The 15,503-nt window shown below is 39.0% G+C and overlaps 1 protein-coding gene across 1 annotated transcript; it reads right to left on the minus strand.

The window, feature by feature from the left end:
• Positions 1-5,166: 5,166 nt before the first annotated feature.
• On the minus strand, positions 5,167-15,169 carry vash1 (vasohibin 1). Its single transcript, XM_088354897.1, has 8 exons — positions 15,025-15,169; positions 14,340-14,658; positions 12,615-12,703; positions 12,140-12,196; positions 11,643-11,717; positions 10,510-10,891; positions 8,029-8,138; positions 5,167-6,601 (listed from the first exon to the last, which is right to left on the minus strand). Exons 2-8 carry the CDS (start codon positions 14,559-14,561, stop codon positions 6,529-6,531), a joined length of 1,008 nt encoding a protein of 335 aa, XP_088211023.1. The 5' UTR covers positions 14,562-14,658; positions 15,025-15,169; the 3' UTR covers positions 5,167-6,528.
• Positions 15,170-15,503: the final 334 nt, after the last annotated feature.

Below are 15,503 nucleotides of genomic sequence, written 5' to 3' on the forward strand. Positions count from 1 at the left end.
CCACGATCCGGTGATCGCTGGGCGCAGGAAGCAGGTCGCTCTGAACGCGGAAGTGGGACTTCCGTGGCGAGCGATGGCGTTGTCGGGAACGGAAAAAAGGGTCATTAGCCAGGACTGGAGAGCAAAAACGTGGTCGGGAGCGGAAACGAGTCGAAAGCCAGGAGAGGAGAGTAGACGTGGTCAGGATAAAAAAAAACGGGTCGAAGCTGGGGAACAGATGGGAGCAAGAACAGGTGGGAGTCAGGGTTGGAAAAGGCTTGTCGAGAGTAAACTGAGGTTCGCAGACGGACTGACGACAGGTGACAGAAAGGAGTGGGTTTAAATAGTGACAGGGAGCCAATCAGAGGCAGTTGCTGCCAAAGGAGCGGGCGCAGGTGCATCACATCGGTAATCATGACACACATTCTCATGACCTCTCATAAATTTGAATCCTTTTACCACTGTAGATTTGAACCAATATATTAATGTGATTGTTTTAAGAATATAATAATTATCATGTTTCCATAATTTGGATGCTTATACATCCTATTTCTTACACTGTGTGATATCAGTGATGTGCAGTGAGGTTCGTGTCTGGTGCGGCAGATATACAAACAGATGAACTTACAACTTTTTCGTCATTTGATTGAGAGAGAAAGAAAGCAATTTACAAACTGTAGCATAGAAAACGTTTTTGTCTGACCATAACTTATAAATGAAGTAGTTTCTCTGTTACTTTTGAATATAACCAGAAATAGATGGTTAATTATCCATAATGAAAAAAAAGTCCATATAACGAGAAAAAATACTGAATGGCTTCACTTGCTGTTAGCTTCCTGATACTATCATTAATTCTATTGTTCAAGGCTGAAAATCAGAATTCTTGGTCTCACTATCGCCCTCTGCCATGAGGCAAGAGAATTACTTGCCTTTCTCTGCATCTGCAGACACTCAGCACAGTTATACCTCCCACACTACGGTAATTGTATTAATAATATTCCTAACGTGAAAATTTAACAATTCTAAAAAAAAGAAAATCCACAAAATATGAAGTTAAACAAAAAATAACTTTAACACTGAATATAAATAAGCATTTAATATGTTTTTAATTTTAAATTTCTGTGATGACGTGTCACAACCTCACTTTGCTTCCATGACTTCACACCACTGGTTTATATCCTTGAGGTATGAGCTGTTCTTCTGGTGCACAGCCAAGCGAAAAGAATCTTTGCAGACAAAACGATGCCTGCTAAACTGTAATCTCTGTCAAGTGTCAGAGACGTATATGAATGTGAAGTTCACTGTGTTCATTTGACCTCATTGCTGCTATTCCCTCAATCCATTCCCAGCGTGTGCATTGTAGTGTGAATCTTTTTTCACACATGAACTATTCAGCTTATCTTAACAGACATGCATTTATAGGCCTTTTGAACGGTTTCAAAACTTGTGAGACTAAGCTATGAAATGCCTTTACATATAATATATACAGGGAGTGCAGAATTATTAGGCAAATGAGTATTTTGACCACATCATCCTCTTTATGCATGTTGTCTTACTCCAAGCTGTATAGGCTCGAAAGCCTACTACCAATTAAGCATATCAGGTGATGTGCATCTCTGTAATGAGAAGGGGTGTGGTCTAATGACATCAACACCCTATATCAGGTGTGCATAATTATTAGGCAACTTCCTTTCCTTTGGCAAAATGGGTCAGAAGAGGGACTTGACAGGCTCTGAAAAGTCAAAAATAGTGAGATATCTTGCAGAGGGATGCAGCACTCTTAAAATTGCCAAGCTTCTGAAGCGTGATCATCAAACAATCAAGCGTTACATTCAAAATAGTCAACAGGGTCGCAAGAAGCGTGTAGAAAAACCAAGGCGCAAAATAACTGCCCTTGAACTGAGAAAAGTCAAGCGTACAGCTGCCAAGATGCCACTTGCCACCAGTTTTGCCATATTTCAGAGCTGCAACATCACTGGAGTGCCCAAAAGCACAAGGTGTGCAATACTCAGAGACATGGCCAAGGTAAGAAAGGCTGAAAAACGACCACCACTGAACAAGACACACAAGCTGAAACGTCAAGACTGGGCCAAGAAAAATCTCAAGACGTATTTTTCTAAGGTTTTATGGACTGATGAAATGAGAGTGAGTCTTGATGGGCCAGATGGATGGGCCCGTGGCTGGATCGGTAAAGGGCAGAGAGCTCCAGTCCGCCTCAGACGCCAGCAAGGTGGAGGTGGGGTACTGGTATGGGCTGGTATCATCAAATATGAGCTTGTGGGGCCTTTTCGGGTTGAGGATGGACTCAAGCTCAACTCCCAGTCCTACTGCCAGTTTCTGGAAGACACCTTCTTCAAGCAGTGGTACAGGAAGAAGTCCGCATCCTTCAAGAAAAACATGATTTTCATGCAGGACAATGCTCCATCACACGCATCCAAGTACTCCACAGCGTGGCTGGCAAGAAAGGGTCTAAAAGAAGAAAAACTAATGACATGGCCTCCTTGTTCACCTGATCTGAACCCCATAGAGAACCTGTGGTCCCTCATCAAATGTGAGATTTACAAGGAGGGAAAACAGTACACCTCTCTGAACAGTGTCTGGGAGGCTGTGGTTGCTGCTGCACGCAATGTTGATCGTGAACAGATCAAAGCACTGACAGAATCCATGGATGGCAGGCTTTTGAGTGTCCTTGCAAAGAAAGGTGGCTATATTGGTCACTGATTTGTTTTTGTTTTGTTTTTGAATGTCAGAAATGTATATGTTGAGCTGTTATATTGGTTTCCCTGATGAAAATAAATAATTGAAATGGGTATACATTTGTTTTTTGTTAAGTTGCCTAATAATTATGCACAGTAATAGTCACCTGCACACACAGATATCCTCCTAAAATAGCTAAAACTAAAAAAGCCCCACTCCAACTTCCAAAATATTCAGCTTTGATATTAATGAGACTTTTGGGTTCATTAAGAACATGGTTGTTGTTCAATAATAAAATTAATCCTCAAAAATACAACTTGCCTAATAATTCTGCACTCCCTGTACAAGGGATGAAAAAAAAGGGTTCAGCAGATTTTTTTTCTAATAGGGGAATGTCCAATGTGTAAGTGTCCAACACTGATTGAGAGTTAGGAAGTTAAAAATGTGGACTGAAGCCTGATAAGGATCTGGTTATTTTTCTAATTCTGATTATTCATAGTCATCTTATATATCAATCAGAACGTTTACTACTGAGATCCGATGTCTGATTTTTGCAGTATTCGAAGTGAATGATTTACATGTCTAGACTCGAATAACAACACAATACCGGTACATTGCAATTGCGAGTATTCCGATTACAGTGGCGAAGAGGGAGCAATCTTATTTCACAAGTAGACGTTTCCGCATTTAACTTGACACTAAACAAGCAAAATGGTTCGATGTTGCCGGCAAATAGAAGATTGGATTCGGCTGCTTGGAGTGGTTGGTGGTCGGCAGCTGCAGGACCAGATTTGTCTGTCTGCCAGTAGGCATCGAGAGACCACATAAAAGCAGATGTTTATTGATTTTGTTGGTATTTATTGGGGGTGCCTTCACCTAGCTAAAGACACTCAACTGTGAACATTTTCAAGAAAACCGGGTTTAGTCGTTTTGGAGCCAAGGAGTCACATGTAAGCACACTCACATAAATCGGGATTTATTAAGTAGTTTAGATTTCGATTAAATTTAGATAGATAGATTAAATAAAAGAGGATTCATTTCATGTCACTCAACAAATTTAATGAATTCCCGTACTTGTTTCCTTCACACTCCAAATGCGAGCTTTATTCTTGCCTCCGGATATGCTTGTATGTAGCTTGCCAAAAGCATAGACTTGCACTATATATGGATGGATAAAACTGTGACATCCTGTATATATATATATGGGTACATATATTTTCAATGTGGAGGCAGAAAATAAAATGGAAATGTCCTAAAGAAATCAACCAATACACATGAGGAATTTTAAGCGAATAAAACAGAGTTTGTGTGAACCAGTATCCTCTGTCCCACCCTGCTTTACAGCAACAAAAATCAGGGAAACTGAGCATGCACACAAGAAATCAGATTGTTCAAATGTGTATACATGAACGAGTAGTCAGAAAAGGAAACAACTGCAGGGTTCGTACGGGTGCTTGAAATCCTTGAAAACGCTAGAATTCTTGTTATTTTTTCTTTTGAATTGTGCGTGAAGTGTGTGTAAATGCTTAAAACTGTTTCACAACAAGTCTGCTTACCAGTGACACCCACACTGCTCTCTGGTGGCTTCGCTTTGCCATTGCATTTCGTCTTCCCTCGTGATTAACAACAGCTGATATTAGTTTGTACGGCATTGTCTATGAAGCGTCGGGCCGATGTCTACGGGCCGCGCCCAAGAGGATAGGTGCATGCTACTCCTAAATAAGGCACTATGAAATGTGTATTAATGCAAGGATTGCAAAATACATGGACCACATGGGATTTTTCTCTTTTATTGGTACTGGAGGATTTGGCTTTGAAAGTCCGTAACCATTGGATGTATGACCTACAAGTACATGCTCTCTTCCATGAGTGGTTGTGGAAGATTAGAGGCCAAAAATATAAAAAATACTAATAGCATCGTGTCATAAACATATTTTGTGAGGAATACCTGGAATATGACTATTACAACTTTTCTTATTGTCAACATTTCTAAGAATAAAAACCCATGGGATGGGGTTATTTTTGACCCCACTTATGCATCCAAGGGTTAAAAAGTGCTTGAATTTTGCCATGAAAAATGTCTACAAACCCTGGAATTAATCCAACCATTGCAATCAAAATACTCAGTTGGACAAAGCCCTCATTTAGAATTTTCCTTATTATCATTGATAACAACGTAGCTAAGTTTGCTTTCGACAAGATTAATCAGGTTTCTGTGCACATTTGCATGGCTTGTAATACTGGCAGTTTTCCATTTCTGCTGGATTATTGCCTGCTTGTAAACGTACCTAGGCTTTGTGGCTTTACTTTGAATTAGTTAGTTAGATGATCCCTTAACTGCTAGCGTCATAGAAGCACCATTCCCTGTAGTGTGTCTTGGGCAAGAACAGCCTGGTGGCGCTCATCCCTTTCCATGCCAACAAATGTTTCCACCCAATCTCGAATGTGGACCTTTGAGGAATGGTTAAAAAAAAATGGGCCAAACTGTAATAACATTGTGGCACTTTATTGACAAACATCTTTAAAATGTGCAGATTTTTACATATGACATAAAAAATATCAGAACTCATTAGTTCTCCAAAGTACAAAGATAAAAAGTGCCATGAACTAATACTGTGATACTGTTGTTTCCTTCTAAGGCAAGTCTCATTCACTGCTAGCCTGGGAAAAAACATTTCGACGATGTCAATAGCAATGAAAGAGTTAAAATGCTCCTCCTGGCTCACTCTGCAGTGAATTTCATACTCAAGCACACGTTTGTATTTAGTAAAGTGAGGATTTGGATTGTTGGGAGGTGATGTTTCAGTCTTAAATTGAATCTGGTCACAAGGCACAGGGGTAGTTTGTTGTAACAACACTAATAGTTCACACATAAAGGACGTTTGCAGTACAAGGAAATGCATTGATATGACCTGTCAAGGAGAATATTTATCATAATTGATACTACTAATGTAACACACGTGTTATATTTATAAAGTAAGGATGTTTCATACCACATTTTTAGATATCCAAATATGTAGCATTCATTGACACAATCTGTCCATTAAATTCGGTTTTGTCTGCAAAAAAATGACTCGGGATCAAAAGGTTTTCATTGAAGGGACAGTGTGTATTGTTTAGCCCCTCCTAGTAATAAATAAATCCTTTATTTGTAAAAAACCCAGTATTGATTTAAATAATACAGAAAAAACAAAAACCCCATGATAGTTTTGGCAAAGAAGTCAAAAAAGTGATGCAGTTTGGTCACTTTGAGTCTCTGTAGTTTGTAGTCCTCCTGGTACTTTGTAATACTGTACTCATTTTAGGTTAATGTCAGGTTTCTGATTGTCAAATGGCTACTAGAAGGATGCCGATATCTGTATTTGCTAACATGAGCCGATTCCAAAACCTTAAAGGGACACTGTGAACACTAGTAGTGCAACCCAAAATGAATACTACAAAGAATAGGGAAGAATACAACCTACAGAGACTCCAAGTGACCAAACCACACCCTTTTTCTTCTTAATCTTTTGCCTACCTTTCTACAAGCTTTTTGGATTTTGGGCGTACCGTTAGCAAAAAGATGGTAGACCATCATGTGAGTTCCCTCTTGGTGAGGCTTATGTTATGTAAAATAAATGCTAATTCCTCGACCTACAAGTATTAATACACAATGTCCCTTTAAAAAGTCACCTCTCCCTAATATAAAAGTACAAAATGTTGACATAACAGCACCAGTGATGTACATAGAGGAGGAATTTATAAACACAACTTGAGGGTAACTCAAGAGTGGTAGTTCCTTGGTGACTCTTGCATCCAAAAAATGAATTAATCCTTATCAGTGGCATTGTGGAAGAAGCTAAAAAAATGTCTTCATACTCTAATTTGATACACAGTCATATCTCCAGAAGCTTTCTGTTCCAAAGATGACTTTTCTCCAGAGGAACTGAAACAAAAACATCAATTAAAAGATAACGTAAGGCAGTGGTTTCAGGGTTGATTGTTTTTTGTTATTTTAATGTAGTTGACGTTCATTTTGCTGGCAAATAGAATATTGGATTCGGCTGCTTGGAGTGGTTGGTGGTTGGGAGCTGCAGTCTTTTCGTTGTTTTTTTGTCATTTTTCAGTTGTTTTTGGGCCGTTTCTTGATTGATTGATCCATATGTTTTAATTTTTTTGGGGCATTTATTGGTCATTTTTGGGGTCTTTTTTGTCGTTATTTGGTCATTTTTTGGTCGTTTTTCCTTCATTTACATATTTTTGAGTAACATACTTTTCAGTAATTCTACATAACTTTCAGCACTTTTTCATGCTTTTCAGCACTTTTTCATATACAGTAATCCCTTGCTGTATTGCGGTTTACTTATCGCAGTTCCGCTACTACGTGGATATTCATCGAGCTTTGTGTTCTGCATTATGATTGGCTAAATAGAGTAAGATGCTTTTTAAGATGGATTATTGGATGATATGGATTCTTATACATTGTATTTCTTACACTTGACGTCTGGTGAGGTTTGTGTCTAGTGCGGCACAGACAGATTTACAAATAAATGAAGCTAGGTTTTATTAATTGTATTCTGTCTTAACGAGCCTGCACAAGCAACAGAATTTCTGTTTTTTTGTCATTTTCCGGGCGTTCTTTGCTTGTTTTTTGTGGTATTCTTTTGGTCAATTTTGTCATTTTGTGTTGTTTTTAGTCGTTTTTTGTAGCAGCAAGGAGTAGGCGAGAGTTATGTTCAGAAGAGTTCATTGTCACTGATCCATTCACGTTTAGAAAGTTAACTGTTAATAACAATTCTGGTTTAGAACGTTGAACCGTTAATACAGGAATTTAAACTAAATTAAACAATAATCTTTTATAGTATAAGCACAAAAAGGAAAACTGTAAAATAATGTATTCACTGCTCACGAATCCCTTAACAACCAGTGTCGTAGGGACACCACTTCCTGTGGTGTGTCTTGGGCTAGGCTGTTTTTTTTTTGTTGGGATTTGCTCCCTCATATGAAACAGATAGTACTGGTTTCAGTGGTTACCAGTAGCCGTAAAAGCCACCTGTTCTGACTCGGATACAGCACATTCATCATTTGGTGTAGAGTGTCATCCCGCTGTTCAGAGATGAGACGGACCTTGGCAATGACGGGCAGACGTAATTACTATTATTACTTTGTTTATATATTTAGCCCTGAATGATTTGTCAATTAGCTTTTCAATATTTTTATTTCCATCTTATTTTGTGTTAAAAAAAGTTATATGAAAACATTGGAATTATTTTATCAGAGCTTTTCTTGTAAAAAACCTGATGCGCCATAGTCTCACCCAGACTCTGTTTTCATTGACGTAAGGTAAAAATACACAAATGTGAGTAAACGTACCGTCTCTCAACACGGCTGACTCTGCGAATGGGGCTTCCTTGTCCTCTGAGGGGCGACCCCATGCTATTCCTCCTGTCTTTGGTTGGTGAAGCCGGTGCAGGCTTGCCTATCTGCAGACAGAGAAGCATAGACAAATTCAAAATGGACTGATCGAAGTGGGGTAACATGATTAGACTGAGTGCCGGCTGTAAAAAGCAGACAAGATTGATGGATTGAGCAGCCGGGTGAGAAAGCTCCACTGGCCGGCTCATTAGTCTTATTACAGGCAGAGTTCTGCATCAAGGCTTCTGTCATTTGTCTATCTTTAGGGGAGATGAAAGAGGAGCTTTGGAAAGGGAATAGCAGGTCAGCTCGGCTCCAGTAAACAATTTATTTTGCGTAGTGAACAATAATGGACATGCACATACATAAATATTTTTTGTTTTTGTTTTAAATTACGAATAAACTTACTTGGTCGAAAAACTTTGTGTTTAAACAACAAAACTGTTGTTGTTGTTTTTTTTAAGAAAAAGGTTTAAGTTTAAGTCAAGATTTAAAACAAAATATAAACATATATAAAGATGAATCAATATTTATTTTGTTTATTAAACAGTCGTTGGAATGCTCTGAGATGAAAAGAAGCATCTAGTCGCAACTTGGCCAAATACAGTCACATTGTTGCAGTTCTACCACCCTTTCTCGTAATTAGGCATATACTAGCTACTGAAGTTTAAGTCGTACATCAATTCCCAGTCGAAAGGAAGGTAAATTGCTTGAGATCCTCAGTAATTTGACTCATGTTTTTTGTTTTTTTAAAGTATCGTAGTTCGGCATGGGGCGGCAGTAGCTCAGGAAGTAAAGCGGTCGTCTCAGGTTCGATTCCGGGCTTCTTAGTGTTATATGTCATGTCAAGTCAAGTCATGTTTATTTGTATAGCCCTTAATCACAGGGAGTCTCAAAGGGCTTCACAGACCACATATTATTGCAAATTAAAGACTATTTTTACACCATCCCCTGATCTAAAACCTATATGAGGGCAATGAAAAACTCAAAAACCTCAACATGAGGACAATCAAGTCGAAGTGTCCTTGGGCAAGACGCTGAATCCCTAATGCCCCTGATATGCAGGTAGTTGTCTTTCTGGCTGGCGCTGCTATCAGTGTGTGAGTGTGTGTGAATGGGTAAGTGTGAAGTACATTGTAAAGTGCTTTGGGAGGTATTCAGTGACTTGAAAAGCGCTATATAAATGGAGACCATTTACATCTACATGTATAACACGCACCCCTAATTTCTGATTAAAAATTGCTACTGTAAAAAATGTATTTACCTTTTCGCAGCTCAAACTAAGCATTGCCAGTGACAACCATTATAGGATACGATGGAATAAATTATTTATTGACAACACAAAACAATGAACACAATATTGAAATAATATATATACTATTTGTCATTCAATGTCCCATTCATCAGATACACCAAAGAGATGTTTCCCTCGTTGTGTTTTTTTTTGGTATTATTTACATCTTTCAGCTAGAAGTTCTTTTTTATTTATTCTCTAAAATTCTGGTACAGTGAATTTTCCGCCATCTGCTCGATTTACGTGAATTTCAGCATGATATACAACTTTGAGCCTGAAAGAGGCGTCATGTGACCTGAAAGGTTTTGTCGTGGCATCTCGAGTTGTAATCTATTAGGTACCAATATATCATTAAAAATATGAAAAAGACTGAATTGAAACTTTATAATTCTAGATATTGGTAATTATGCAAAATAACAATGCTTAACTCACCTTTCAGTATAGGGAAGGCGAGGAAAGAGGTAAAGAGGCAACAGCCATCGAGAATTACCGTATTTCTATAAAACGTCCACGCAAGTGATTTGGATATTGTTACTAAAAATAGACTGTAGGTGTCTTGAGGGGCAAGAGATGTGGTTGGATTCAATGTTATGCGATTGTGGTCAGCGATATATTTGACTGATCAATCAATACAGTAAGACCTGGTATAAAATGTGCAGCCAAAACTTTGAGGTCTTTTTAAGGTGAAGAAAATGCACCTAATCTAATCCATCTATCTCAAATTAAACTACGGCATAAATTCTGATTAATGTGTGTGTTTGTATGTGACTTAAAGGCTCAGAAACGGGTGAAGAGATGTACACAGTTGTACTTTAGGCCTCTGCAAGTGTCTTTAGATAGTTTTCTTGTCAATGCACCCCCAATAAATGCCCATATTCTCTTTCAACATCTGATTTTTTGTGGTCTACTTTTATGAGATCTCAAACGCCCTCTGCCCGTCATTTTGGGTACTGCAGCTCCCGACCACCAACCGCTCCAAGCAGCCAAAGCCAATCTTCCATCGGCCGAGCATATTTGCTTGTGCACAAATAAAAGAAGACATCCAGTATGTCTTCTGATTATTTTCAGAAGGCATTGATTCGTTTTCTGTCTATAAATTCACATTAGAAACCTACTTTAATAAAGGAGAATGAAATCAAACTTGCCTTTAGCCTCATGTCTCGAGTGTGCCTCTCAAGTTCTTTCCGGAGCTCCTCCTTACTCAGCCCGTCAACGTCCAGAACAGAATGCTTCCACTCGATCTGCTCCACGCTGTGAGGGTCGTGCGAAACGTACTGGCCGATTTTGACCTTCCGCAGGGTGTGCCAGTAGCGACTGTAGGCCCGTTCGAAGTCCTGCACCAAGTCCATCAACGTACGATGCTCCAGGGGCTTGAACATGAGGTCCTCCCGCCTGCTCATGCCCAAAGCACCGAAGCGCCCGCCGCTGTGAACTCCCAACACGATGTGGTAGAAGGAATTCCCTGAAAATTGAGTCTTAAAGCTGAGAGGGAAACGCTCCACAGCCGGCATGCTGTTGGTGAGGTAACTTTGCAGAGCTTGGTCAAGAAAATATGAAAAATTTTGGGGATTTTAAACAAGTTTATTCTTTATGTTTCTTCTTTTAATATTGGATATGTACAAAGCGGATTGCATAGGCATTATTTTGACTCTTGTTCCTCTATGTTTTTTTGTCATTTTGACTTATATGCACAGTTTATATAGTATCATTGCCATGATTGGCCAATAATGTGTTTTTTCTTTGATTTCTACACCCTTTAGGGTAGAGCTGCTTTTTGTAACCCAGGAGATTTAATAAAAAATAAAGGGCTCAGTGGAGGACCTTTAGCACAGATTGCAATTGTCTAATATTGAGGGATTTTGTACAGCCCTCTTCTGTTCTCTTTGCAAGTTCAAAATTCAGTGATGCCTTCCCTCCTTATTTACACCTGTGCTATTCTTCACTGTTGTTTTGGTGCGACCTCACAGTTCACATTGTTTACATGGTCACTTTTGGCCGATATTCTTTTTCTTTGAGTTCCAGACCCTTTAGGGTAGATCTGCTTTTTGTAACCTAGGAGATTTAATAATAATAATAAAGGCATCAGAAGAGGACCTTAAATACTGATTGAAATTGTTTTTTTTCGAAGATTTTCGCACAGTCCTGTCCTGTTATCCTTGCAAGTTCAGAATTCATTGATGTATTCTGCCTATTTTGAGCGTCTACGGGACTAGACATTGCTAATTTCATTTTTCATTCCATTAAGGGAAAGTTTTTTTCCTGAAATCAATAAAGATACATTCCCAGAATCACCGCCTCCAAGCATTTGATTGGCAGGGCCTCACGCGTCATCTCCTTGGCGATGTCCATCAATCTGTTCAGGAAAAGGTGACATCATGAAATACATGTGCCCTATCTCACTATGACATATTGTGTTTGTTGAATCAGCGAAGAAGCAATATCTATCGTCCTGTCGACTTAAAATGGCATAACAGCTAACTTATTAATATTTTCAACAACAGCAAAAAAGCATGAACCATTGATTGGTCATTTTAATTTGATTGCAGGATACATAATGGCCTATGACCAATTACTTTCATCATCATATTCCATAAACACAATATCATCCAGAATGACAGATTTTTAGACAACCCAGTTTTATTACAAGTAAAGCACTTTGAATACAATGATGGTTGTCATTAAGTGCTGCAGTATGTTAAGTATGTTGTTAATATTTAAATGAGAAAGGTATGAAAAGTTTATGCTGCTAGAGTTGTTTTTAAAAAGGTTGCTTACGCTGTGAGTGGGCGGCTTTTCTTTATTTCAAAAAACTGTGTCCCGGTGTGATTGTATCTGTCGTAGTAGTTAAGGAAGCATTGATCTTTTCGTCTTTTTATATTTGGTCATTATATGTTTGAGTATTATTTAATTGACTCTGATTTGTGTCATGCAACTAAAATATGTGCTAAAAAGCACTACAAAGAATACTAAACTACAGATATACAAAGTGACTAAACTGCAGCACTTTTCTTCTTTTTTTTGCAGAGCCTTTAATGTTCTTTCATCAGAAAGATGGCCGACAATCACGTCATGATTTTGCTTATTATTTAAGTCAATATTGATATTTTTCCAACAATGCTAAAAACAACACATTGTCTCTTAAAGCTCTGGTTATCCTTTTTAGGGAACATCTAACACAACAAAGATGACCAAAGTAACCAGTTTTCCCAATGTAATTTTGAATAATTAATGCTTTGTTTTGAAAGGATACTGCAGTTCCCTGATGTATTTCTGTATGGCTTCAAGGCGCAGTGGGATTGCGGTGCTAGGCTGGTACGTAGGCACACTTGGTATTGGAATCTGCAAGACAAGAGGTACACTTGCTGACATCCATGCAACATGCAGTCTGAACAAAACACTCCTAAACTTCACTTCAGTGAACTCTTTGTGAAGTTAGGACAAGTAGGGTTTTATATTGCAATAATGACTATTCAAACAGATTCATTCAGTTGGTCACATGAGTCAAGGTCATGGCCCACTGGCGCAAGATCGTATTATGTGGCCCGCGTCACGATACAATGCCGAAAGAAGCATAAGTAAAAATGAGCTACATCTTGTCACACAATGACTTACAGTTTTAAATATTTCCACTGTATGTCGCCAAAGCCAGCCGCAACTCTTTAAGTACCCACTCTAGCTGTATTTGCTGACTACCATTAATAAACTAGAGAACATTCAGGAAACCCATTCCGATCTTATTCTATTTAAAGTAAAAGTCAGAGCAGTGCTGTTAAAAGCAAAACAAAAAATACAAAATAAATTAAAAAATAGCACCGGAATGTCTTTGCAGACATTTAAATAAGCTTTATCACATTTCTATATGTGTCACGGTTGCCATGGCGCCCAATTGGCCCCGCCCGTGTGGCACCAGCTGCGGCTCATTGACAGATTGGGTTTCTGTCTATTTAAGCTCAGTGTTCTCATTTTTCCTTTGTCAGTCGGTCAACAATCTTCTGCCTCGCAACACGTGGGTTTCGGCTCGGTCCTGTTACTGTTGGTATTTCCTGTTCGGTATTGTTCCCGTTTATTTTGTCTTGTTTAATTTCGGTTCCCAGTTTTGTTTCCGACTATTTTTGTCCTGTTTATTATTTTCTCCAGTTTTTGTTCCCGTCTAGTTCGTCCTGTTTATTTTCGATATCCTGTTTCATTATCTATCCTGTCTGTCCCGTCCTGCCCGGTTTCGACCCCGTCTGTCCAATATCAACTCGGGCAGTTGGTATCGATCTCGTCGGCCTCTGGCTTCCTATCATTTCACGCCAGACTGCTGCCTAACGTGCATGACTCCCCATTTCCTGTAAAATAAAAGGCTTGTGTGAGTAACGTCACGCGTTTGGGTCCTGATCCTGTTCTGGTTCATGACAATATGAAATCTAACAGTGAAGTTCTCATATTCAGGTTAACATTTTTATCTAAATAAAAAGCAGAAAAACTTTTAAATCATTAAATGAATCATTTAAGTTAGGGTTTCTATGCTATCTCTTTCCAATCTGCATGAGTTTCCCCTAAGTTTAATAAACTGTTGTGGGAATGATTTGTTGTTCTGCCAAACATAAGGTGTAATCTTAGTGAAAGAAATTTTCAACAACAGCAAAAAAAGCATGAACCATTGATTGGTCAGGAGAGAAACCCTCAATAATCGTTTTATAATCAAATCTTTAATCCACGAATCCTTTTTTTAATTGTGAGCTTCTGAAAAGACCCCATGCCCTCCAGCTAAGGCAGAGCAATTTTTATGCCAGCAATGTACTAGTCATGCCCTTGTGAGAATATTTGTTCTACCATGTAGCCCCCTAGCTAAAATGAGTTGAACACCCCTGCCCTTGGTCATAACCTGAACTTTTAAAAGAATAATATTGTTTTTGTATAGAAGTGACACTTGTCTCTAAGTCCTCTGTGCATTGTCCTAAATGCTTCAGAGCTCCCTTCACAGGTTTACCTTGGGTAGATCAGTTGCCCTACGGATGCCCTTCCCCAAAGCATCCCCGTCTGGGTGGATCCGAACCACATGGCGCCACATCCTTTCCCAGGTCTCCTCGTCCATGGGGAAGCCGCTTCGGTTGACGTAAAAAGGGACCCCACCGTCCCTCAACTCTTCGTCCCCTTCATCCTCCGGCTCTTCATCCCTCTCCTCCACGGAGCCTGCCGTGGCCCTCAGCATCCCGCTGGCACACTGATGCTTTGGACTTTTTACTGTTAGTGTTGAGTTCAGAGAGCTTCAATGGGCTTCGAGGTGTGATGATTCATAATGAGGTAATCTGCAGAAGCAGCAAGATAAAGTGCAAGGGGTAATATTTAGACTAAATGTGTTCGACTCCATATTGTGCTCCACATGAATAAGGAATACAGTATAGATTTGGCATTCATAGAGCACCCGTCTCAAATTGATCACCGGAAAGCGAGTTAAATGAATGGTTAACCCAGTTAAATAGCAAAAGGTCCGCAGGGCAGCCTGTTCCTAAACCCTTAATGTAAGAGGATTTGGCCATCAGACAAAAGTCGTTTTAAAGAGTGGCTAATTCACAGTACATTGAATCATTTAAACAAAGAGAGACCAAAAAACGATCTGCTCGTTCGAAAATCCAAATCACACTTAAGTAGTAAACTTCATTCGCGGTTCTTACCCAAAACAGCTGTTTCCGTTCACGAGTAATTGATTCAAAACGCTGCTGGTGTTTTTTCCATAGTCAAAGTGCGATGCTTCAGTTTCACATCCGATAAGGCGCTCCGCTCGACACTCCCTGAATGCGCCCTACTACGCATGTGCACAGCTAGGAGGACGATCGCTGTTGTGACGAACGGGGCGTTCAAATACGTCGGTAAAACCTAATACTTTTTTGTCAAGAAGTTACAAATAAAACTAAACTTGCTTTTGCAAGATGATGGATTTAAAAAGTAGAAAATTTAGCAAACAAATAAGACTTTTTATTTGAGAATATTTGAGATTAAAATATTTTTATAAGTATGTCTATAACGTAGTTCATTTCATAAAATAAGTTCCGTAAACACAAAACACGTATTTTGAATCAGATGCATTTTGAAGTATTGTTTACCACTAAAACATTAATTGGAAGTTATTTAAATTTTCTGAAAAAAAAGGGAA

The sequence above is a fragment of the Urocampus carinirostris genome, chromosome 15, assembly GCF_059441175.1.
Source record: "Urocampus carinirostris isolate Australia breed hairy pipefish chromosome 15, RoL_Ucar_1.0, whole genome shotgun sequence".
In the NCBI taxonomy this organism is placed as follows: Eukaryota; Metazoa; Chordata; class Actinopteri; order Syngnathiformes; family Syngnathidae; genus Urocampus; species Urocampus carinirostris.